Source organism: Phascolarctos cinereus, unplaced genomic scaffold, assembly GCF_003287225.1.
Source record: "Phascolarctos cinereus isolate Bilbo 61053 unplaced genomic scaffold, phaCin_HiC Scaffold_7;HRSCAF=346, whole genome shotgun sequence".
In the NCBI taxonomy this organism is placed as follows: domain Eukaryota; kingdom Metazoa; phylum Chordata; class Mammalia; order Diprotodontia; family Phascolarctidae; genus Phascolarctos; species Phascolarctos cinereus.
Genome location: NW_027556180.1, coordinates 41,378,025 through 41,401,536, shown reverse-complemented (window position 1 = coordinate 41,401,536; position 23,512 = coordinate 41,378,025). Strand labels below are relative to the sequence as shown.

The following is a 23,512-nucleotide window of genomic DNA, read 5'->3' as shown; positions in this document are numbered from 1 at the left end:
CACAACAAGCATACAAAGCAGGCATCAAGTAATTTTAGGGGGGGAATAGTGGGGCAAGAGAAGACCTCCTGCAGAATTCGGCACACCCACTGCGTGTGGTGGGGGAAGGGGGAAACAGCCCAGGCAAAAGGGTGGAGACGGGAGATGGAGTTTCATGTAAGGGCAGCAGCATGCAGGCCAGTAAGGCAGGTGGGAAGTGGCTGGATTGTGAAGAGCTGTCAATGCTGAGCAGAAATGGACATGTGGCCGGGTCGAGGAGTATGGGGGCTTAGCTTGGGCGACCTGGAGATGCCCACAAACTAAAGAGGGCATTTTTGGCTGAAAGAGGCAGTCCGCAGCGTGTGGGGAGGATTGGAAGAGAGTGAAGGAGGAGGCAGGGACCACGCAAGGACGCCTCCCACAGTGTCTGGCCTCCCACGCGCAGAAGCCTAGAAGCTGCTCCTGCACCCAGGGCAATAGACACATAGTGTCTACAAATAGGCTCGGGCCTCTTAATAAGGTCAGCCATTGGTGGACCACGCCGCACGTGCTTCCCTGTTACACCAATCAGGGCGCCTGTCTCCGCCCCTCCCTTTCCCGCCCTGCAGTGTTTTGGCTCCTCGGGCACTCAAACGGGCAAGACGCCTCTGCGTCGGGAGGCAGAGCCAGGAGGCGGTTCGGCCAATCAGGCTCGAGGTTCCCGGGCTTTCGGCCCAAAGTCCCGACCCCATCGTGGCGGAAGTCCCTCCTCCCTCCCGAGGCACTTCCTGTTTGGTAACCAAGGGCGCCGAGAGGTTGCTAGGGCTGCCTGGCTGCCTGTGAGGAGCCGGCTCCGACTTCAGGGAGTTGAATCCGCTGGTTCAGGGTCTTGGCGCCAGCGCCGCCGCCGCCGCCAGCATGAGCAGGGACTTCCTGGCCGAGCTGCACTGGGAGGATGGCTTTGCCATCCCCGTGGCCGATGAGCGCAACAAGGAGCTGGAGGCTACGGTGAGCGGGACCTGGGGCGGGGTTCGGTGGGCAGACGGAAGCCGGTCCGGGTCGAGATGTCGGGGGTCGAGGGTCTGGCGTCAAACGATTGAGGCTCGGTGTCTGCGGTCTGGAGACTGAGGCTGGATTTGGGAATCCTAGGGCCAAGGGTCAGAGGGCCGAAGTCGGGGATCCTGGGACTGAGGGTCAGGAAGCTGTGGTCAGGAGTCCTGGGGCCAGGGGTAAGTGGCAGCGTCTTGGGTTGGGAAGATGAAGGTGCTGAGGTTGGGAGTACGGGGACCCAGCGTCCAAGGTCGGAGGTCTGGGACCCTGGAGGTCAGGGGTCAGGGTCAGGAGTCCAGAGGCCAGTGGTCCTAGGGTCAGGGTTATGGGGAATGGAGGTTGGAGGATCACGGAACTGGAGGGTCAAAGTGCCAAGTTTGGGGGTCTGAAGTCAAGGTCCTAGGATTAAGGTTTTAGATCTGGAATGTGGGTCAGAGAGCCAGGGTCCTCTGGGATGGGGATTGGGGGTCTAGGCTCAGTGAGATCTGGGGCTGAGGTTTTGGTTTGTTTGTTTGTTGTTGTTGTTGTTATGTTTTCTGTTTTTTTTTTCCTTGGGCTAGACAGTGGGGTTAAGTGACTTGCCCAGGGTCACACAGTCATTAAGTATTTTGTGTCTGAGGCCGTATTTGAATTCAGGACCTCCTGAATCCAGGGCCAGTGCTCTATCCACTGCGCCACCTAGCTGTGGGGCTGAGGTTTTGGGATGGGGGTCAAGGTTGGGAATCCTGGAGCCTGGGTTCAGATTCTTGGGTCAGGGGACCAAGGGAGGGGTTGGAGAAAGGGGCAGGGGAGGGTCTGGACAGCCCTGCCACATCAGTGAAGGAGCCAGGAGCTCAAGTGGCAGATATGTCCAGAATTCCTGCCCTTCTGTCCTGTGTCTCTTACCCTAAGTCTTCCTTCCTTCTCTGCCTGCTTTATTATAGCCCTTTAAATATTAAACCAACCAACTCCTAGGAATGAATCAGTTTGACATAGCTTGGTGATGGACTTGGGTTTAGGAAACCTTGGGTTCAAATCCTGCCCTAGGTAGTTCTGGGAGTGTGACCTTGGGAAAGTCACTTAATCTCTCTTTGCCTCAGTTTCCTGTAAAGTGGGGATAATAACACCTATCTCATAGAGTTGTGAGGATCAAGTCAAATTGAGGTAAGTTGTTAAGTACTTTGCAAACCATAAAGTGCCATATAAATGTTGGCACTTTGTATTGGTTATTTAGTGCCCACTAGATATTAGACACTGGGGACAGACAGAAATTAAACAATATTGCTCTAGATGAATATCCATTCTCCCTGGTGACAGCATGTGTGTGTGTGTGTGTGTGTGAGATATGAGCTGGACCTGGGATTTTATTGATAGAGAACTCTTTAGTGAGGAAATTCCCTTTATCAGAACAGGTTGGAACATTCTCCTCCACTTGGAGTCTTGCTTGTCCCTTCGAGAGATGGAAGTGTTTTTTTCAGGATCAGTCACAGGCTGTGCTTGAATCCACTGTATCCCATGCTGTCTCTTTGTAGTTCACTGGTATCCAACTCAATGACAGCTGCAAAACTCCCCAAGTCACCCTGAACCAGATTAAAATGTAATTGAGAAATGTTTAATGAAATAAATAAAAATGATTAAATATTAAAATGATTAAATGCTAACAGATAACATTATTTTTGTGGGGATCTATTTCTATTTCAGCCTGATACCACTGTGTCTAGTTCCTACAGACAAAAATAGATAAAAAGTAATTTTATAGGAGAAGGCCCTGGCAGTTGGAATTAGTCTGGGAGATCAGAGTTTGGGGAACAGGAGCAGCAGGGGGCAGAATCAGGAGCCAGGATAATTTGGTCTTGATGTTAGGATGTTGGGAAAGCCTCCTAAGTCTTAGGTCTATTCTAAATCAATAAAATTAACTTATTGTGAATAACTAGAAAGTTCTGTTTTTGAGTTTAAAAAAAATCAGTTCTAGAAAATTGAAGATGAGGGAGCCCTGATATGGAAGCCATTTGTGGGAAAAGTGATTGTCTAGTTTTACTTGAACAGGTTTGTTTAATGTGAGCAGACCCTGCTGAAGTAGCCAAAAATACTACCTATCTTAGACTGCATAAATACAAGGATGTCTTTCGGGCCAAGGAAAGGTTCACTGAGTATAATGTAATGTACTAGCTCTCCTCCCAAAGGACAATGTTCCCCTGCTGTCTCCTTGTCACGCCCCGAGTGTGGTCTCTAGAATCCCAGGCTTCCCTCAACACTCAGCTGAAGCACCACCTTCTACATGGGCCTAGCCTGTCCCTGCCCCCCTCTCACCAATCATCTTACGTTTAGTATTTCTTTTGGACCTCTTTTCTACATGCTTATGTATACACGTATGCAGGAACTATGTCATTTCTGTCTTTGCATCCCCAGAGGGGACAAATAAAAGGGTCACATCATAGGTGCTTATTGATTGATGAGTGTTCAATTCTGGGTCCCAAATCCAGAGAAGCGTATTAACTAAAGCGTGTCCTGAGACAGTATAGGGGACCAAAGTGAAGAAGGGTCTAGAAACTGGAGGAAGAAGAAAAGGTGAAAGAACTCTAGGCATTCACAATTTTTAAACTGATGTCAATGTTTTTACACAGCCTTCATTTCCAAATATATCCCCATCCCCTGCCTTCCTCATTCAGCCATCCCTTGAACAGAGATTTGAGAGAGAAGGAGAGAGACAGAGACAGAGACAGAGAGACAGAGAAGAGAGAGAGAGCAGCTTAGTAAAACTTAGCAACACCTCAGTTCAGTTTCATAGTATGTTCCACACCCACAGCTGGCCATCTTGGCAAGAAATTGAGACAAGTGCATTTTCTCATCTCTGCTGGGGCCCAGCTGGTCATTATAGTTACATGGGGAAGATTAGTTTTTTAAGTATCCCACCAGAATTGAGTGGAAATTTGGGGAACTGTCAAATCATCTTCTGAGAACTTTTTTTTTTTTTTGGTAAAAAAAAATCAAATGTCACAAACTCCCTCCCTTGTCAAGTGCTTTCCTGCGCACTTGTTTCTAGTGACTTATAAAAATACACAGAATGGGTTCAGAAACAAGTTGTCAGTATGCTGCAGATGTGTGGTTGTCCTCTTCTGCTGTGTTTTGACGGCAGCCCAAGTATAACCTTTGCTTTGAACTGGAGGGGAGAAAGGGGAAACTTGAACAAACATCCTGTTGTTATGAGAATTTACTGGGTTTGCTCTGTGCCTGGAGGTGACCTTAGACTTATCCTACTTGCTGAAAGTCCTCATGTGGTTTCATTTGGGAATAATTTTGCCTTTTAGCTCTTGAGAGTACGGTTTTTCAATGAGAAAAATACATTTTAGTCAAGGACCCTCTGACTCCTATCTGTATGTAATTGATTTCCAGCCTACTTTCTGCTATGTTGATTTCCTCCTACTTGTCATGAAATCACATAATTCTGCTTCATAATTTAAAAAAAAAGAGTGGGTTTTAGATGTCCAGATGCACATGTAGAAAAGGCCTTTGGGTCCTCCTGGGGTTTTAGTCCTTGTGGCACATAAGCAGGTAGGATTCCTGTTCACCGGGGCCTTTGCTTACAGCTGCTGATGATGCAGAGTGAGAGGACAGCCCTGCAAGATCAGCTTTCTGACTACGAGGAGAGAATCAGCGCCATGAAGTGTCATTTAAAAAATGTCAATCAGGAGTTTATGTTCACCCAGGTAAGCAGGAGGGAGGGGCTGCTGGAGCAGAGAGCTCCCACTGCTGAGCCCTGCCTGCTGTCCATCCACCCTCAAGACGAAGGGCGAAGCCTCCATGGTCCTAGGAGGTTTTGTGAGCTCCAGTGGGGCTCTTGAGCCTCATTTTTACTGGGACACTCCCAGGATCCTTTTCTTCTCCGGCAGACCATCTGCCTGCACTGATAGACCCCGGGATCACTGGGGTGGCACTGGAAGTGGCCTTCAAGGTTGTCTGGTCCAAACTTCTCATTTCATAATGAAGAATTGAAGTCCAGATTGGGGCAGTGAGTTGCCCGAGCTTCTACAGGTAGTAAGTAGCAGAGGCGAGATTTGAACCCAGGTCCTTGGGCTCCAAGTCAAGGGTGTTTTTCACTGTTCTGTGCTACCAAAGGAGAAGCAGTGCATTCTGGTGCCTCCAGTTCCTCCCACTCCCAAGTCCTCCCTCTTTCCCTGTGCTTGTTATTACAACAGATCAACCAGGAGGGAAGGAGGCAGTGTGAGAGCAAATAGCAGTGATACATTTGGGTTTAGAAAGTTCTGGGTTCAAATCCTGCCTCAGACACTTCCTGGCTCTGGTGACCCTGGGCAAGTCACTTATCATTTGTTTTTCACATGACCTTCATTTCCCAATATAGGGTTTCCCCTCTTTTTCCGGTAGAAGCAGAACCAGGTCTCCTGAATCAGCCCAGGGTTTGTGGGGTAAGTGTGGTGGTGGGGGAATATCTCTAGGAAAGAATCTTCCTTAGCCCAGTGCCCAGAGGCACCAGGGTAATGACAAAAGGTAAGAAAACAGGTTTTAGGCAAGAATCACCAAGAAACCTGAAAGCCTTATCAAGCCAGTGTCACAAAAACTGGGTTTAGTGTCCAAGGCCCTTGGGGGAAGCTCTGGTATCCCAGAGAGATCTGAGCTGTTGCTACAGACTGGCATTTAAAGGGGTAGGCTTGGAGAGAGTGTAATGGACCTGTTAGTCAGGTCCACTGGTTATGAGCCCATGAGTCTCTGACCCAGAATTCGAGAAGATGCCATCTTTGGCCTGGTCCTCTTTCTCCAGGCGATTGTGTGTGGTCAGAACCCTTTTAAACTTGGTTTTGTGGAAGAATCTTCTAGAATTGGATTGGGAGAAATACGGAGGAGGAAAATTTTATTTTAAATCTGTCAGATATGACTTGTGAATTTCAAGGTCTGATTTTTAAGGTTAGCTGTTTTGGCTTGCTCTTGACCAGTGTTTTTTGGTCTAGAGCAGTGATTTCATTAACATGGGGAACTTGTGTTGAGGAACCTCCTTAGTCCAATGCTGATTGTCACCTAGTTTGCAGAGTAGAGGCTGAGGGAGTTTCATGGGGTACTGAGAAGGTGAGTGACTTGTGAACTTCTTGACCCTCAGGCTGCCCCCCTGTGGACACGCTGCTTCTTGACCAACATTAACAGCAGGAAATTCTTGTAATTGATATTTTCTCTTGGTTTTGCTTCAGAGGTAAAACATTCCAAGACCATATACCTGATTGCATAGTGCTCAAATGATCCCATAATGACGAAGTCTGACTGGGCACAGACTTGAGAGGGATGAGAAATTGGTCAGCAATACTTAGGCATTTCTTCTGAGGTCTATCAGTTATCTTTGTGGGGGAGTATATCACAGATCATTTTATTTAGTATTAAAATTGAATGTTTTCTCTCTCCTGTAAATATTATTCCACAGTCTCTTTACAGAGCCAGAAAAAATGAGATTAACACAGAAAAACACTTAAAGGCTATTGCTTTGAGAGAAATGGGACGAGTGGGCAATGAGATTCACCGAATGGAAAAAGAAATGGCTACAGTCAGAGAAAGGAAAGCTGAAAAGGAAGTATGTGGTCTAATTTTATTTAACATTTTATGCTATTGAGAATTTTCTGGTAAGATCTTTTCCCTAATCTTTGTAAACAAAATGTACCAAACTCATTTTCCCAGTGGAAGGAGAAGAGCTGTTAGGTTGTTTTTTGTTTTTTGTTTTTTTGTATTTGTGAGGTTTTTTTTTTGTGGGCAGCAAAGACATGACGAAACTGTTCCCCAAAACTTATACAAATCAGTATAGAAGATTATCTATCTCTCTGTCTACCTATCTATCTATCTATCTATCTATCTATCTATCTATCTATCATCTATCTATCTATCTATATCTATATCTATATACTGCAGGGAAGCAGGAACCTTGTTCTCATTCTCTCTGTCTCTGTCTGTCTTTGTGTGTGTGTATGTGTTTCCTCCCTCTTCTCTCTTTTTCCCTCTCTTCCTCCACACTTTCTCCCTCTCTCCTTCCCTCCCTCCACTCTCCTTCCTATTGAACTTTTAAAGAATCCTTTTTTAAAAAATAAGTTTTTATTGACATTACCTGTTTCTTCCTCTTCTCAGAAAGCCATCCCATATAATAAATAGTATTTTTAGAGAGGAAAAAAAGTTCAGCACATCTGATCAATACATTGAAAAAGTCCTAAAATATGTACAATGTTGTAACATGTGGGAATCTCTCAACTTAGTGAAGGGATGAGTTGGGGGGTGTCTTCTCAGAGCTCTTCGTTCAAGTCCCCCTTGATCCTTATAATTTTGTTACATTTACTTTTGATTTGTTGGTGTGGTCTTTCCATTTACATTGTTGCAGTCATTGGGTATGTTATTTTCTTGGCTCTGCTCACTCCACTGTGCATCAGTTCATATGGATCTTTCCAGGCTTCTCTGTATTCATCGCATGTATCAGTTCTTATAGAACAGGAGTATTCCATTACATGCAGGAACCAAAACTTGTTTAGCTGTTCCCCAACTGAGGGGCATCTGTTTTGTTTTGAATTCTTAGTTATCACAAAAAAAGTGATGCTATAAATATTTTGGAGTATTTAGGAACTTTTAGCTTATTGATAGCTTCTTTAGGGTACAGGCCTTATTATAGTGGATTCTCTCTTGTTCAAAGGGTAGAGACAGTTTAGTCACTTGATTTTCATAATTCCAAATTGTTTTCCAAAATGGGTGTATCATTTCACAGCTGCACCAACAAAGTATTAGTGTCCCTCTCCTTTCCCAACCCCTCCAAGTTTGAATGTTGCCATTTTTGCCCATTTACGGGGTATTACGTGAAACCTCTGATGCACCTTTCTCTTATTATTAGTGACTTGGACCTTTTTTCATGTGGTTATGAATTCTTTGCAGTTTGTTTTGAGAACTGTTCATATCCTTTGACCATTTGGAATGATTATTAGTCATATATATTTATTAACTGTTTATATATCTTAAACACCAACCTTTTATCATAGAAATTTGATAGAAAAATGTTTTTCCATTAATTTTTGTTTGTGTATAAGCTTTTCAGTCTCATGTAATCAAAACTATCTTTTATTTTTTATAATTGCTTCTATGGCTTGTTTGGTTAAGAATATATCTCCTGTGATTAGCTGTGAAAGCTATATGATCTGTCTCTTCTAATTTTTTATAATACCATTTTAATATTAAGTATTAATATTAAAATTTTATATAATTTAATGTTAAGTATTAACATTAAAAATTTGTATAATTTAATATTGAGTGTTAATATTAAAATATTAAGTATTAATATTAATTTAATGTTAAGATCATGAATCTATTTAGATAAGCCAGCTAGGTGGCACAGCTAGTAGGCACAGGTGTAGGGTCTGACATTAGGAAGACTCATCTTCCTGAGTTCAAATCTGACCTTAGATATTTACTAGCTGTGTGACCCTGAGCAAGTCACTTAATTCTCTTTGCCTCAGTTTCCTCATTTATAAATGAATGGAAGAAAAAAAATGGCAAGCCACTGTAGTGTCTTTGCCAAGAAAATCCCAGATGGGGTCACGGGGAGTCTGATGCCACTGAAATGATGGACAACAACAAACAACGTCCATTTAGAATATCCTGTGGATTGCGATATAAGTTGTTGGTCTGAGCCGAATGTCTGCCAGATTGCTTTCCAGTTTTCTCAGAGGTTTTTATCAAATTGAGCCTTTTTCCCTGTGTAACTTATGTTTTCCACTTTCTCAAATGCTGGGTTTTTGAGTTATATTGCTTCTGAAGCTCACTGGTCTGTTGTTTAACCAACAGCAGATGGGGTTGGTGACTGCTGCTTTGTAATGGAGTTTGAAGTCTGGGTCTTCTCTTTCACATTATTCTCCCCATCGTGGGGCCTGGTGCTTTGTGCGTGAATACTCAGTTCCTTCCAGTATGCTCTATCTGACGCAGGTTTGCGGCTGATTTATGCTCTGTCTGTCTGGGAGCCACCAATGAATGGCTTTGTTCCCCTCAGGTTGGTGTCCTGTACCAGGGGCCCGCCGTGGCTTGGGCACGGTGCTGGGCTGTGCCAGCAAGAGGGCAAGGCCTGGTGGATCCTCATGGGGACAGGTGACAGGTCTGATAAGCAGCCCAGATTAGTCTGAGGAACTTAGCAGGGAGCTGGCCATCTTCTGTGGCCTGGAGGCTGATGACTGTGGCCAGTGGAGGGAGCGCCCACAACAGTAACATCACATTTTGGAGGATCACACTAATAAGTGATATCTATAGGTTTTGTATATGCATGCATGTACATGCACATATGTATGCATGCAGTCTATATGTAATATATTTGTATTTTGTATACATGTATAGATAATGCATGTATATGTCATAAATTATATAGATATGTAACAAAATATATAAATTACATAGATATCTATATAAATATCTAATAATAGATTTAAATACATGTGTATATACATATATACAGCTAAATAGAGATATTTTGGGAGCTTCTTCATTCAGTTTCTATGTATAATTAACATATTTCATTTTTCTTTTGTGGAAATTAGAATATCATATTCAAAACCTCTCAAAAACTGGAGTGTCTGAGGTGTCAGATGAACTGGGATCAGCAGGCTCTGGAGGCTTGGTTAGAGGAGTCGGCTCACAGAGACAGCGATGCGTTTGCCCTCCAAAAGTACACACAACAAGACGAGAGCAAAATCCGGGTAAGTACGAAAAGGCATTTTGATGCCATTTAAATGTTTCCTCTCTACTCGTAGTTAGAAAATGAGAACCTATTTAATCAGTTTTTAGATAAAGCCAATAAGAAACATTCAGGAAAACAGGAAATTTTGTGTTTGGGACATTTACAGATGTTAACAGTGTTTGTCTACAATTAGTTTAAATATAACATCCTTGTTTTGAAATCACAACTGCCACCAGTTTTTCAGATATTACCAATCTTACTATTTTAAAATTTTAAGTGAATTAGTACTGTCCAAGCTAGCCTAATTATATAGCTGGGCTAATTGAAAATATAATAAAATGGCCCAAAGAGGCTGCTATGATAATAGTTTTTTAAAAGATCTCCAGAATGGAAGTTAACATCATTGGAAATCAAGGGCACAGTAGTGGAACCAACCAAAAAAACCCTTCTGTGGATAATTCCCTTTATTTAATTATCATGACTAGGCTTGTTTTCCAAGGTCCAGCTTACATACCTAAGTACACAGCAACTCATCTCCAGTAGGTTGGCTGTTTGAGACTGAATTCTTTGGCCATAACAATCCATGAAATAAGAAAAAATCCAAAATGGCCTCAGTCCTGTGACTCTGGCCACTCCCTTTGGTAGTGATGGAGGTGGGAAAGCAGGCCGAGAACACTAAGAGTGTATAACTAAAGCTGTCCTTGGAGAAGCAAATGGAGAAGTCACTTGGGTTGGTTTTATGATGTGAAGAAAGGCAACAAGAAATGTAATTTTATGAAATAATTGGTTGTCTTGTTTTGCAGTGATTATGGAAAATAATCACAGTATGACCATCATGAAAGTAAGTGCAGTTTCTGTACCAGCATAAGCACCCTGGGCCATTTAACAGTTTGATCAATGACTTGGACAAGGACATTGGTGGCATTCTTTACCAAATTTGTAGATAACATATCACTAGGAAGGATAGCTTACACACTGAGGGATAGAGTGAGGTTCCAAAAAATCTGGAAAGTTAGAATTTGGAGTCAAATCTAATAAGATGAATGAGATGTCCTATGCTTGGGTTTCAGATATTGGGTTCACAGGTATAGGATAGGACAGGTGTGGCGAGACAGTAGTTAGTCTGAAAAAGATGGGGACTTTAGTGGATTTCAAGTTTAGTATGAGTCAGGAGGGTGATATGGCAGCCCCAAAGTTAATGCAACCTTGGGCTGCATTAAGAGAGGAGAGGCATCACTTCTGAGATTGAAGAGGTGATAGACCTGCTGTTATGTGCCATGGTCAGATAACAGTGGAATTACTGTGTTCATTATTTGGCCCCAGATTATGGAAAGGACATTGATAAGCCAGAGAGTGTCCAAGGAGGTAACTGTGATGGGGACAGCCTTGAATTCATGACATATGAGTTGCAGAAACTGGGGTTGTTTAGCCTTGGGGGATGATAGCAGTCTTTGGATACTTGAATATCTGCCATGTGGAAGAGGGACTAGAATTTTCTGCTTGACACCAGAAGGCAGAACTACAAACAATGTGTAGAAATTGCCAAGAGATGATTTTAGTCTTAATGTCTAGAAAAACTTCCTAACAATCAGAATGATCTGAGGATGGAATGGGCTGCCTTGAGACATAGTTGATACTCCTTCTTTGGTGGTCTTGGAGCAAAGGCCAACCATTTGTTGGGTATCTCAGGATTTGTTGTTCGTTGTTCAGTCATTTCATTCCTGTCCCACTCTTTGTGACCCCATTTGGAGTTTTCTTGGTGGAGATACTGGAGTGGTTTGCAATTTCCTTCTCCAGCTCATTTTACAGATGAGGAAAGTGAGGCAAACAGGGTCAAGTGACTTGCCCAGAGTCACATAGCTAGTAAGTGTCCATGGCCAGCTTTGAACGCAGGAAGATGAGTCTTCCTGCCTTCTGGCCTACCGTTCTATCTGCTATGCCACCTAGCTGCCCTCAAAAAAATTTTTTTTTTAGAGTGTAAATTGAACTATATGGTTGCTGAGGTACTTCTATCCAGAAATTCTGTGATTCTGGGAATGACCATTGCAGAATATTGGGTAGAGAAATTCTATGATGAGGTTGATAAGACCATCCATATTAAGACAGTCTATACTCTGATACTTGGGGACTTCAATGCAAAGGTAGACATAGGGGAAAATGGTGAAAGTATGGAAGAAAATCTGGTTCATGAATAAGAAATATGGGAGTCCAAGGCCTCTTAGACCAGAGAAAGCTCCCACCTATAGATCATGAATGCAAAGAATGAGAAGATCTAGCCCATGGTGAGCACAAAACAATATAACCAAAAATGAAACGGATTTTAACGGAGAAAAAATGAATTATCACTGACGCAGAAATCATTTCCTTGAGTCAGCATTCTGTGAAGAGTCAGGCTGATCCTTAGTTTAGTCATTTAGAGAAAACATACTTACAGTGAGAATATCCACCCATCTTTTAGTTTTCTGTGTTGTGAATAAATGCCATAGATGATAACTTCATGGGACCCAGGATCTGACAGCTTTTAGGCAGGATTAACCATTTATGTTTGTGTGTGCAGGCACTAATTCTTCAAATCGAGAGGCTGACGGTAGAGTGCAATGAGAAACGAAGAGCTTTGGACAACGAGCTCACCGAGACCATGTCTGCTCAGGTCAGTATGGCTTGTTGGTCCCCCATTCAAGTGCATGTCCCCTAAGAGCTCCTAGCTCTCAAGGTGGCCATGAGCATCCAATGAGAAAGTATTGGTAAAGTGCTTTGGAAACTATGGAAACTTTAAAGTGCTTAGTAAATGCTCGTTGCTACTGCTGCCCCTTCTTTTCCTCCTCCTTCTCCCTCCAATTATTCTTTCCCCTCCTTCTCTTCTTCCTCCTCTTCTTCTTCCTCCTCCTCCTCCTATTCCTCCTCTTCTTCTCTTCCTCCTCCTCTTCCTCTTCTTCTTCTTCCTCCTCCTGTTCCTCCTCTTCTCTTCCTCCTTGTCTTCCTCTTCTTCCTCTTCCTCCTATTCCTCTTCCTTCTCTTCCTCCTCCTCTTCCTCTTCTTCTTCCTCCTCCTTCTCTTATTCCTTCTTCTCTTCTTCCACTTCCTCTTCTTCCTTCTCTTCTTCTTCCTTCTCCTCTTCCTCCTTCTCTTCTTTATCTTCCTCTTCCTCTTCTTCGTCTTCCTCCTCCTCCTCTTTCTCTTCTTCTTCCTTCTCCTCCTCTTCTTCCTCCTTCTCCTGCTCTTCCTCCCTCCTCCTTTTCTTCTTCCTCTTCCTTCTCTTCTCCTTGAGGGTAGAGCCCATCTTTGCCTTTCTTTGTACCCCCACTGCTTAGCACACAGCTATCACTTAATAAATGCCTGTTGACTTGACTCATTATTGACTTGTTATGCTGTTTGTTCTACCATTGTGCAGATTGAGCTGGATAAAGCAGCACAAGATTTTCGAAGGGTTCACGCTGAAAGGCAAGAACTCATCAAACAGTGGGAAGGTACCATAGAACAGATGCAAAAAAGGGATAAAGACATCGATGTTTGTGCTTTGGTAAACCACTTGCATATTCGTTAGCTTTTATTAATCTCTTTTGTATCTGACTCATTTACTTCAAACTGTAAAAAATTATTTTAAAGATTACCTTTTAGAGGATTCAGTTCTTTCGGTCAGTTTAGTTCAATTCAGTGAATTTATAAAGTCTGGCCTTTGTGCCAGCTACCGTGTGAGATTCAGGCACATAAAGGGAAAAATGAAATAGTCCTTACCCTCAGGAGGAAGACAATACATCTCAGAGAGTTGAGCTTCAGGGCTAATAGAAAGGCCTAGAAATCCCAAGGGCTCAATGGTAGGGGAGGATGGTGAAGTCTAGGGGTCCTTAGACTGCCTTGCCAGGTTACAGGGCACTGCTGGGTGTCTGGAGGGTGTAGGGACAGGACACCTGGTAAGGTTTAATGCTCCCTCGTCTTCCTGGAGGGGTGAGAGTGGGTGACTCCCCAGCTCTTCAAAGCAGTATGAGCAGTCACTTTGCCCTTCCTATGGTTGCCCAGGGAAAGGGGGAAGGCACCCTTGCTAGTGGCTAATGCAAGAAGACAAGTTGGCTGGGCATTGTGCTAAGTGCTGGGGAGGCAAAGACAAGCGTGAAACCCGCCCATCTTCTAGGAACTGACTTTGTAACAGAGGAGACAACATGTGTATCAATAAGTGTACACAGAATATGTACAAAATAAATGAAATGTAGGAGGGAGGGCCCCAGCAGCTGAGGGGTGGGGAGGAGGTGAATCAGGAAAGGCTTCATGGTCATTGTGGCAGCGGAGCAGAGTTTGTAGGAAGCCGTGAATTCAAGAGGTGATGCTAAAGAGGGAGGGCATTCTAAGCATGAGGGACGAGTGCAAAAGCATGGTGGTGAGAGAAGAAGCGTTAGTATATGAGGAATAGCAAGTAGGCCAGTATATCTGGATGGAGGATTAATGTGTAAGAGGGCTAGAGAGATAGGAAAGGGCCAGATTGTGAAGAGCCTTAAATGACCAGCAGAGGAATGTGTATTTATTTTATCCTTGAGGGAGCTCCTGAAATGTATTGCCTGTGGAAAATTGCTTTGTTGGTTGGAAGATAGATGGGAAGACTTAAGGAAGGGAGATCAAACCGAAGACTTTTGCAGTAGTCTGGGTGAGAGGTGATGAGGACCTGAACTGAGGTGGTGGCTGTTAGGAGTGAAGACAAGGGGTCCTACGGGGGAAAAGTTGTCAAGATAGAAGGGATGTGGTGGCTGATGGGACACATTGGGTGATCAAGAGTGAAGAAGAAAATGACATTGAGATCTCAAGTCTGGGTGAAGGGTAGCACCCTCTGTAGTAATAGGGAATTCAGAAGAGGGGTGGGTTTTTGGGGAAAGATAACAAATTGCTTTGGACCTGTGGAGTTCACGATGTCTATGAAACATCCAGTTAGAAATTTGAAAGTTGGTGAGATGAGACTTCTGCCTGGAATATGAATCTGAAGGGATATACCTGATCAAAAAAGGAATAGGATACAGAAAAGGGAAAATAGAATTTTGTGTATTAAAATATATATATTGGTGTGAAGAAATCCAGGAGGAGCCAAGAAGGTGGTTGGGACAGCATGGTGGAGAGCACTGGGGTACGGAAACAGAAGTGATATTGTCACTGGAGTATCCAACAGACCTCCCAGAAAGAGGAGTAAGTGACTTTAGGAAACAGGTCACCAGCCTAGCACCCAAGACACAGTGCAGTACTGATAATTATCTAGACATGTGCTCTCACTTTCTCAGCCCAAAGCAGAAAAGCTAATTGTTGGTTGGTTGTTGGGGGAAATGATGAGAGCCTAGAGGCAAAGGAGCCACTTCACTTTAGAATTTGTGATAAAGAAGTAAGGAAAAGCCAAGACTAGTCTGACATCTGCCTTCAGTGAATTGAAAAAGTTATTACTAAGTGATTTTCTTTGTTGTTGTTCATTCATTTCAGTCGTGTCTGACTCTCCATAACCCTGTTTGAGGTTTTCTTGGCAAAGATACTGGCGTGGTTTGCCATTTCCTTCTCCAGCTCATTTTAGAGATGAGGAAACTGAGGCAAACAGGGTAAGTGTCTTGGCCAGGGTCACACAGCTGGTAAGTGTCTGAGGCCAAATTTGAACTCAGGAAGATGAGTCTTCCTGACTCCAGGCCTTGCACTCTATCCACTGTGCTGCTTAGCTTCCCAAAAGAGTGGAAACATACTTGGTATAATTGTTATTCAGCTGTTCAGTCATATCAAACTCTTTGTGACCCCACGGACCATAGCACATAAGTGCTTTCCATGGGGTTTTCTTGGCAAGGTACTGGAGTGGTTTGCAATCTCCTTCTCTGGTGGATTAAGGCAGACAGGGTTAAGTGACTTGATATGAATTCAGTTCTTCCTGACTCCAGACCCAGTGCCTGATCCGCTGAGCCACCCAGGTACCTTACGTGCTTGCTATATGAAGGGCTTACTATATGCCAAACACTGTGAGGGATGGGGATGCATACACATGCTCTTTTAGATTGCAGTAGGTCTAGAAAAAGCACTAAGTTCTAAGGACTAAAATTCTAGAAAGGAAGTCACCCTGGAGGGCTATGAAGCTTGTAAAGAGCACTAATTCCTATAACGAGAAATGGATCAATAAGCAAGAACATGTTAAGTGCCTGTTAGAGAAGCACTGGTTCAAATCCTGCCTCAGACACTGACCAGCTGTGTGACCCTGGTTAAGTCACTTAACCTCTGCCTACCTCAGTTTCCTCATCTGTAAAATAGGAATAATAACAGCACCTGCCCTGGAGGGCTGTTGTGAGGATGAAATGAGATAATATGTGTAAAGTAATTAGCACAGTGCCTAGCATATAGATGCCCTATACATGCTTATTCCCTCCTCTTCCCTTCCCCCATGCCAGCCACTGTATCAGAAATTGGAGGTACAAAGACAAAAATGAAACAACCCCCATCCTTAAAGAGCTTACATTCTGGGGTAGAGACAGCAGATACATATAAGTACTTGTATGTGAAATAAAAACAAGATCGTTTTTGGCAGGAAGGTGCTGGCAGGTGGGGAGGAGGGGTGGATCAGGAAAGGCCTCAGGATGGAGGTGGGGCTTGAATGGAACTCTGAAGGAAACTGAGGGTTATGAGAGGCACAGATGAGGAGGAAGCACAGTGTAGTTGGGGAGGGGAGTACCACTTATACCAAAGCACAGAGGTGGGAGACGGAAAAAGAGAGCTCTTTAAAGAGAACAGTGTGGATGCTTGGGGACCTCATTAACCAGGGCCGTAACAGAGGATGAATGCTGAATCATAGGCTGTCATAGAGTGGACCTGAAAGAAGCGGGTCAGAAGGACCAAAGAGCAGAGCGGGGCAGCGTCAGCCAAGGACAACAGGATGGCTTTATTTGGTTTTGTTTTAGCCTCTGTGTGGGGATGGCTTCCACAAAGTTCTCCTGCGATACGTCCTCCCAGTGTGGAGGTCAGCTGGCCACCTGTGGATAGGTTCTTTGGCTGTGGCAGTGCAGGAAACAGAGAACAACCTGTAGGCCCGCAGTCCTCCGTGGCCTCTTCCACGTCTGTAGTGGTGGTGGAACAGGGGAAGAGCAGGAACCACCGAACACTGAGGGAGAAGGCAGAGTGGCTCAGCCCTTCTGATGATTCTCTTTCCTCTGCCAATAAGTGTGATCTTTAGGGGCAGCTAGGTGGTTCAGTGGACAAAGCACCGGCCCTGCAGTCCGGAGGACCTGAGTTTAAATCCAGCCTCACACACATAACACTCACTAGCTGTGTGACTCTAGCAAGTCATTTAACCCCGATTGCCTCACCTAAACAAACAAACAAACAAACAAATAAATGTGATCTTTGGACTGGAAAGGGCAGAATCAAAATGGCCCAAGATAAGTAAGGATGAGGAAGAGAGCACCCAGATGCCTTTGATGAGTGTAAGTCTTTAAATCTAGGTGAATTCCATCCCTGGTACCATAAAAGAATTGGGAGATGTTATTGCTGAGACACTATCTGTCATCTTTGAAAGATTATGGGCAACAGGATGAGTGGTATAGGACTGGAAAATGGCACATGGTGTCCAGTTTTCAAAAAAAGAGAAGAGAGTGAACTTTGTGAACTATGGCCCAGTAAAGTTTAACATGGCTTTCTGGCAGAATTCTAGATTGTATTATGAAAAGGATGGAGTATAAACCTTTTAGAAAAGGAAGCAGTGATCACCCAGAGGCAGCTCTGTAGTCTGTGAAACTAGATCATAGTAGACTCAGGTTCTGTTGTGACATGTTTATTACACTGATCAGGGGAATGATGGTTTACCTAGATTTTAGGTTTACCTAGATTTTAACAAAAAATTTGATTAAAAAAAACTCACCGTATTATTGTGGAAAAGATAGAGAGATGTAAAATTAAGTGGTTGGACACTTTCATGGGCTCAGGACTTGTTCCCTGATGAAATCCAAAGCCATCACTTGTTTGGTGGAGGCCCCAGCGGAAGTACTTTAACCGTTCTAGTTGACATTTTTACCAGTAGCATGGAGAATGGTGTAGCTGGAATCTTCCTCAAACTTGCAGATGACACAAAGCTGGGAGTGAGACTTACATGCTGAATGACGGCTACAGGGATATGGTGAATCTAATTAAATGAATTTTAATACACATGTAAAGTCTTATAATTAGAATTAAAAAATAAACTTTAAATGTTGAAGACAAAGCAGACACAGTAAATTTTTTTTGTCTGAAGAAGATTTGGGTCTTTGAACAGACCTTGAGTTCAGTTTTAATCTAGATTGTGATCTGGCATTAACATGTTTAGCTCCCATTATGAGAGACATTATGTTCCAGAGTAGAGAGGTGAGGGTTCTGCAAGACTCCTAACTGCTGAGGCCACGTGTCTGAGGAGGGACGTTGAGAAGCCGCCAGAGTGGTCAGAAGAGGGCTGGGGGAATGGCGAGTGACCTGCAGACTGTGCCAGATGAACACTGGATGCCCAAACTGGGGGCATTTGACCCAGAGGACAGAAGATTTAGGAACTCAATGGAAGACAGGCACACGGTTAACTGTTTGAAGGACTGTTGTGTGGAAGACGGTTTAGATTGGCTTCCCTTGGCCCCAGGGGCACAGAACTAGGGCAGGCAGAAATGTTAGAGATGCTGTATTTGATCTCGATGTAAGAAGATCATTTTGAGCCCTAGGGATAGTAAAACAGAGAGAGAGGACACTCATAGCTTTGGAAGTCAGGGAAGGCTTCATGGAGGTGTGATGTGAGCTCAAGTTTGAAGGTAGAGAAAGTGACTGAGAATCAGAGTGGGGAAGGAGGTGTATTCTGGGTTTGGGAGCATGGTTTGGGCAAGGCACAGATATGGGGGATGACAAAGTGAGTTTCTCTGATAGACTGTGAATTCAGCAAGAAAGCAAATAAAAATGTGATTGCTTTTTTCAGTGTTTGTTTTTGTACCCTTTACTAAAAATTATGCATTTTTTATTATGCCAGTTATTAGCAAAGGCAAAACAAGAGTTAAGAGCTAAAGAAAACATGGTTAAGGAAAAGATCCAATTCTTGGAGAGAGAGACAGAAAACAATGCAGAGTTTGAGAAGAAAATCAAGCTTGCTGATCGAAAAGCTTTGAAACTTCGCTTGAACTATCAAAATTGTGAAACAAATCGATTGCAGCTCCAGGATGAGGTACTCAGAGATGGTGTGTGTGAGCTGGGTGTGTGAGGTTTGGCCTGAAAGACAGTGAGCTAGCTGCTGATTAAAGGAGGGCTTCCTAGCTATTGATTCCTACCTTCTCACTGAAATCAAAGCATCATGATATATATGTTAGACACTTCAGCCTAGCTAGTGCCTCTGTCCAGTGCAAGGCTAGTGAATGTACCAGCCAAAGTGGCATGGGTCTCAAGAGACCAAATTGGACTTTACAGTTTGGGAGTTTCATTAATAGTTCCCTACCTATTTGCAAGTAGTTTTACACAGTGTTCTCAGAGACCGTCTGAAAACTCTGTGTAGCTTCCAGTTTTGGATAAACCTTCCACATTTTTAGTTAGAGCTTAAAAAAATTACAAAAGACTGTATTGAAAAAGCTAGAGTTGGGGATGAGAAGATCTTATAACCTGCTGACTTTTCCCCAGATCTAACTTTGGGTTTGCCTTGTATTGTATGACATATTCTAAATATTAACTGTATTATATATACTTAGCATGAAATAAAAACCAATTGAAAAGTATAATCAGAACTATTTAGAGTGAAAACTGTGCTTAAACACAAATAACAGTGGCAACTCAGTAACTCCTAAATTCTTCCATGATACTTATTCATATGTATAAAAGTACACATTGGAAATGACGATATAGTTGTAGGTCACAGATAGATTGTTTTTCTAGTTTGGGTTTTAACTTTGAATTAGTTTGTATTCAACATATTTCTTTACATTCTTCACATTTGTAATTTTTAATGAGATTAAATTACTTTGTTACATTGCTATGACATCTTTTGTTCGACTGTTACCTGTAAGGCATTGAGATTCTTCCAAATAACATATCTATAAACATTTTTTTGTAAATATTTCTTTTTTTCTTTTTAATTATTTCCTTGGGGTCTATTCACAGTAATGAATTTATGAGGTTGAAAGGTATATATTTTTGATTCATGTCTTGCTAGATTGCTCTATGTAAAGATCATACCAACTGGTACTGCAATCATGGATAAGTACATTCATTTTCTCATAGTTCCACCACTTCATTTGGCCTTATCATTTACCCTTGAAATTTTGATAGGCATGAGCTGGCACCTTACATTTCTTTGTTTATTAGTAAAATTAAACATTTTTCAAGTAATTGTTTAAAATTTGTGCTTTCTTTTTCATAATCTGTTCATATGTAACATAAACTTTTTGAGAGAGGGAGAATATTGGTGTGTGTATTAATATGAGTGGTCACAGTGATAATGGATCAAATTTTTGAACTTTTCTTCAATGCAATTATGTACAAAGGAATTTTCTATGGATAAAATAGCAAACACTGTACTTTATACCAAGTATGCCAATGATAAAAGGCCAACAGTACAGTATCTGTCAATTACAGTAGAAACTATATTGCCGTTGTGGGAGGCCTGAGGATAAACCTTAATCATGGTCGGCAGTGGAACTTCTCAGAAATGGTGGGGAATGAGAGCACCGGCCCTGAAGTCAGGAGGACCTGAGTTCAAAGGCAGCCTCAGACCAAACACTTGACACTTACTAGCTGTGTGACCCTGGGCACTTAACCCCAATTGCCTAAAAACAACAACAAAAGAAATGGTGGGGAATGTTTCCATGTATACTCTTGACTTGAAGAGTCTCTTTTACTGCCTAACCCTTAGCTGGACACTCTCAAAGCCACGGTGACTAGAACGTCGAGTGATCTGGAAGCTATTCGGAGAGAGGTGATGGGTCTGAGGAAAAGAATTCAGGAAAAAACTGACACGTAAGAAAAACTTTTTTTAAAAAATAGAATTTTGTGATGATTTCTAGAAAGTGGTATGTTTTTTGGACAGCTTCCAAATGACAGATGCCATATCATTTAAAAACTTTATAAACTTTTTTTCCCCAACCTATTATTAGTCCATAGAAAAATCATGTGGCTGAGTCCACGTCAGACAGCAGCGGTTCTCTGGTCAGAGGAAGCACCCTCGGGCTCTCCTGTGTTGGGCTCTTCTGAACAATCTGCTTCTCAGTTTTCTGCTCATACTTTTCTGAATGATGTGTTTAGGTTGAATGAAACTCGAGAACAGAGTGAGATGCTCAGCAAAAAGCTAAAAGAGGTCACGGAGAAAACTATGAGTGTGGAGGAGAAAGCTGCCAGGATCGAACAGATACTGAAAGAGGAGGAAAAAGCCGTCAAGGTAAAGTTAATTGAAGGTTTTTCCTATTTCTTTCTTTGTTTCTTCTTTATTTTTTTTAGAAGGGGGCCATAGGGGAACTAAATCATAGCATCGGATTTACAGGACTAAGGAGGACTTTGGGGGATTACTTAGCACACCCTGTTGGGCTTGGGCTAAATTGCACCCCAATGACTTCTTGTAGAGGTGGGGCGCTGCCTGGGGTTCTGGCCAAGCCCAGGAAGGCATTTCAGAGCCCTCCCAGAACCCAGCCTGGCCCTCATCTTCAGCTCGCCTGTGCATCCAGAGGGGGCCGAGTGTGTTAGCGCAAGCTTTGTACTCATCCGTGCTTGTGGTCGTGTAGTCTTTGGTGCGCTTGCCTCCCATCAGCCTCTCTCTTCCCTAGAGCTGGAACAAGGCATTTTTGAGCCTTTAGCGAGGTCAGAAAACGGCATCCTCCTGGGCTTGAAAATGGAGCTAGCTCTTTGTGTGATAGTTCTACTAGAGGCTTTGAGTCTTCACCTGCTGGGGGCGGGGGTGTGCACGAGCTGGCTCCAACCAGCTGAAGAGAGCTGAGCGTGAGCTTTTGCACCTCAAAAATCAGCAACTGGTAGAAATCAGGGCTTACTTCATTGTTCTGTTGATTGTGTAAGACTTAAGTAGTGGTGGAGAAAATGTTAATATTGCTGATTAAACTTAAATGTGTTTTTTCTGTGCATGCATTTATCTTTGTTTAGAGCCAGTTGTTAAACGTTTGCTAGCATTACCCTGACAGTAACCCATGTGACTTGACTTATCACAAACTATATACCTATATACCATGGAGAGCAGGCTCTTCTGGAATCAAGAATAGTGACAAGGAGCCTTTCCCTGACCCTCCTGGGCTTGGCGCTGTGCCCTAGCCAGCTCTCTACTCTGACTGTCCCTGGTCCTTGCTTTCTCCTACATTATTCTCTCAAGCCAACCTGGCCAGTTGTGAGCTAGATTCTCTCCTTTCCTGGTTCCTAAGAAATCCTGTTATATAGTTTTCCTGCCTAGTATCTTTTTTAAAAGAAGTTTTTATCAATTTTTTTAATATCACATTAGTTTCTCCCAGTATCCCCTTCTGTGCCCTTCCCTCCCCTTCCCAGAGAGCCATCCCATATAATAAATACTTTTTTTTAAAGACAAAGAAAAGAAAAAATGAAGATGGAAAAATCAGCATAAAAAGTCTTCTTGGTTACTGTATCACATTCATGATTCCTCTTTGGCTTGCAGTACACTAAAACCATTAGATCTTTTTCATACAAACTGCTTTCTAGCCATACTTCTTCCTCCTTATTCCTGAGAAGTTAACTTTTTTAACCCAAGTGCAAGACTTTGACATTTTACTCCGTTGAATTTAATTGTGCTAGATATAGCCCAATGCTCTAATTTGTCAAGATCTTTTTGGCTCCTGACTAAGTTATCCAGTGTTAGCCATCCTTCTTAGCTTTGGGACATCTGGAAATTTGATAAACATGCCCCATCTTAAAAAAATTATAAAATGAGGGCATTGGACTCCAAATCCCATGATCCTTTGTATTCAACATGAAGAATTTATCTCAAGGAGAACATTTTAGATAATCATCCTCCCTGAGACTGACAAGGAGCTATAGAGTTTCCCATGACCACCTTGCCAGTGTGTAGGACTGAGTCCCAGTAAGTCATTTAAAGGGCTTCCTGAAGAGTTGCCCACCTTTGGAGACTCTGAGCTGGTATAAATAAAGAATTCTAGGCTGTCATCATTTAGTGAATTAACTTAATGTTTATCCCCAGGATGTGGAATCTCATTTGAGTAGAATAAAGGAAGTGCTTTTCAAAAGTGTTGAGAAGTTGAAAATTGCCATGGATGAGGAGAAGTCTTTTGTATCCGAAATTGAGGGAACCCGCTCCTCCCTGAAAAGCCTCAACCGCCACTTATACAAACTGGATCTGGAAACCCTGAAGCAGCAGGAGATCATGTATAACCAGGTATGGGCATGACTGTAACCACTCGCAGACATCAACCGACTTAGTTTTTGTAAGGGCGGTGATTGTCCCAGTGTTCTTCACCTCAAGAAGCAGTAGTTTTGGAGCTAGGGCCCAGAAGGTCAGCACTACATTAGTGGAACAGATGCTGGAGGCAGGAGTGGAGCTTAGGACAGAATTCTAAAGGAGCCTGGTGGCCCTTGAGCTGAATTATACCTGTAAGAGGAGACAGGAGTTTCACCTTTGTCTGGTCAGAGGCTGCCAGGGCACAACTTGGATCCAGTGCTTTCGACCTCCAGTGCTGGCTCTCTGTCCATTATGCCGTGAGGCCTCCTTTGTAGTGACAGTCACTAGTAATCTCTTCCATGCTTGCATTTATTCACTGTGGGCCCCATTTTCCCTTTGTCTACCCTTGGACGCTCTTGAGAGCCACAAGCAGTCATGGATAGCTTGTGTACTTCACCTGTCTGTCCCAGAACCCTAAGCTTTAAGTGAGCTGGAAACTA

General features: G+C 43.1%; 1 protein-coding gene across 1 annotated transcript in view; it reads left to right on the top strand.

Annotated features, from left to right (window-relative positions):
• The first annotated feature begins 763 nt into the window (after positions 1-763).
• Positions 764-23,512, top strand: part of CCDC39 (coiled-coil domain 39 molecular ruler complex subunit) — a 64,823-nt gene continuing 42,074 nt past the window's right edge. The window contains exons 1-10 of the mRNA XM_020980819.2: positions 764-966; positions 4,575-4,694; positions 6,413-6,559; positions 9,540-9,698; positions 12,237-12,329; positions 13,071-13,199; positions 18,654-18,845; positions 20,520-20,623; positions 20,909-21,041; positions 22,815-23,009. Of these exons, the coding sequence (XP_020836478.1) occupies positions 877-966; positions 4,575-4,694; positions 6,413-6,559; positions 9,540-9,698; positions 12,237-12,329; positions 13,071-13,199; positions 18,654-18,845; positions 20,520-20,623; positions 20,909-21,041; positions 22,815-23,009 (1,362 nt within the window). The 5' untranslated portion in view covers positions 764-876. The remainder of the gene's footprint in view (positions 967-4,574; positions 4,695-6,412; positions 6,560-9,539; positions 9,699-12,236; positions 12,330-13,070; positions 13,200-18,653; positions 18,846-20,519; positions 20,624-20,908; positions 21,042-22,814; positions 23,010-23,512) is intronic.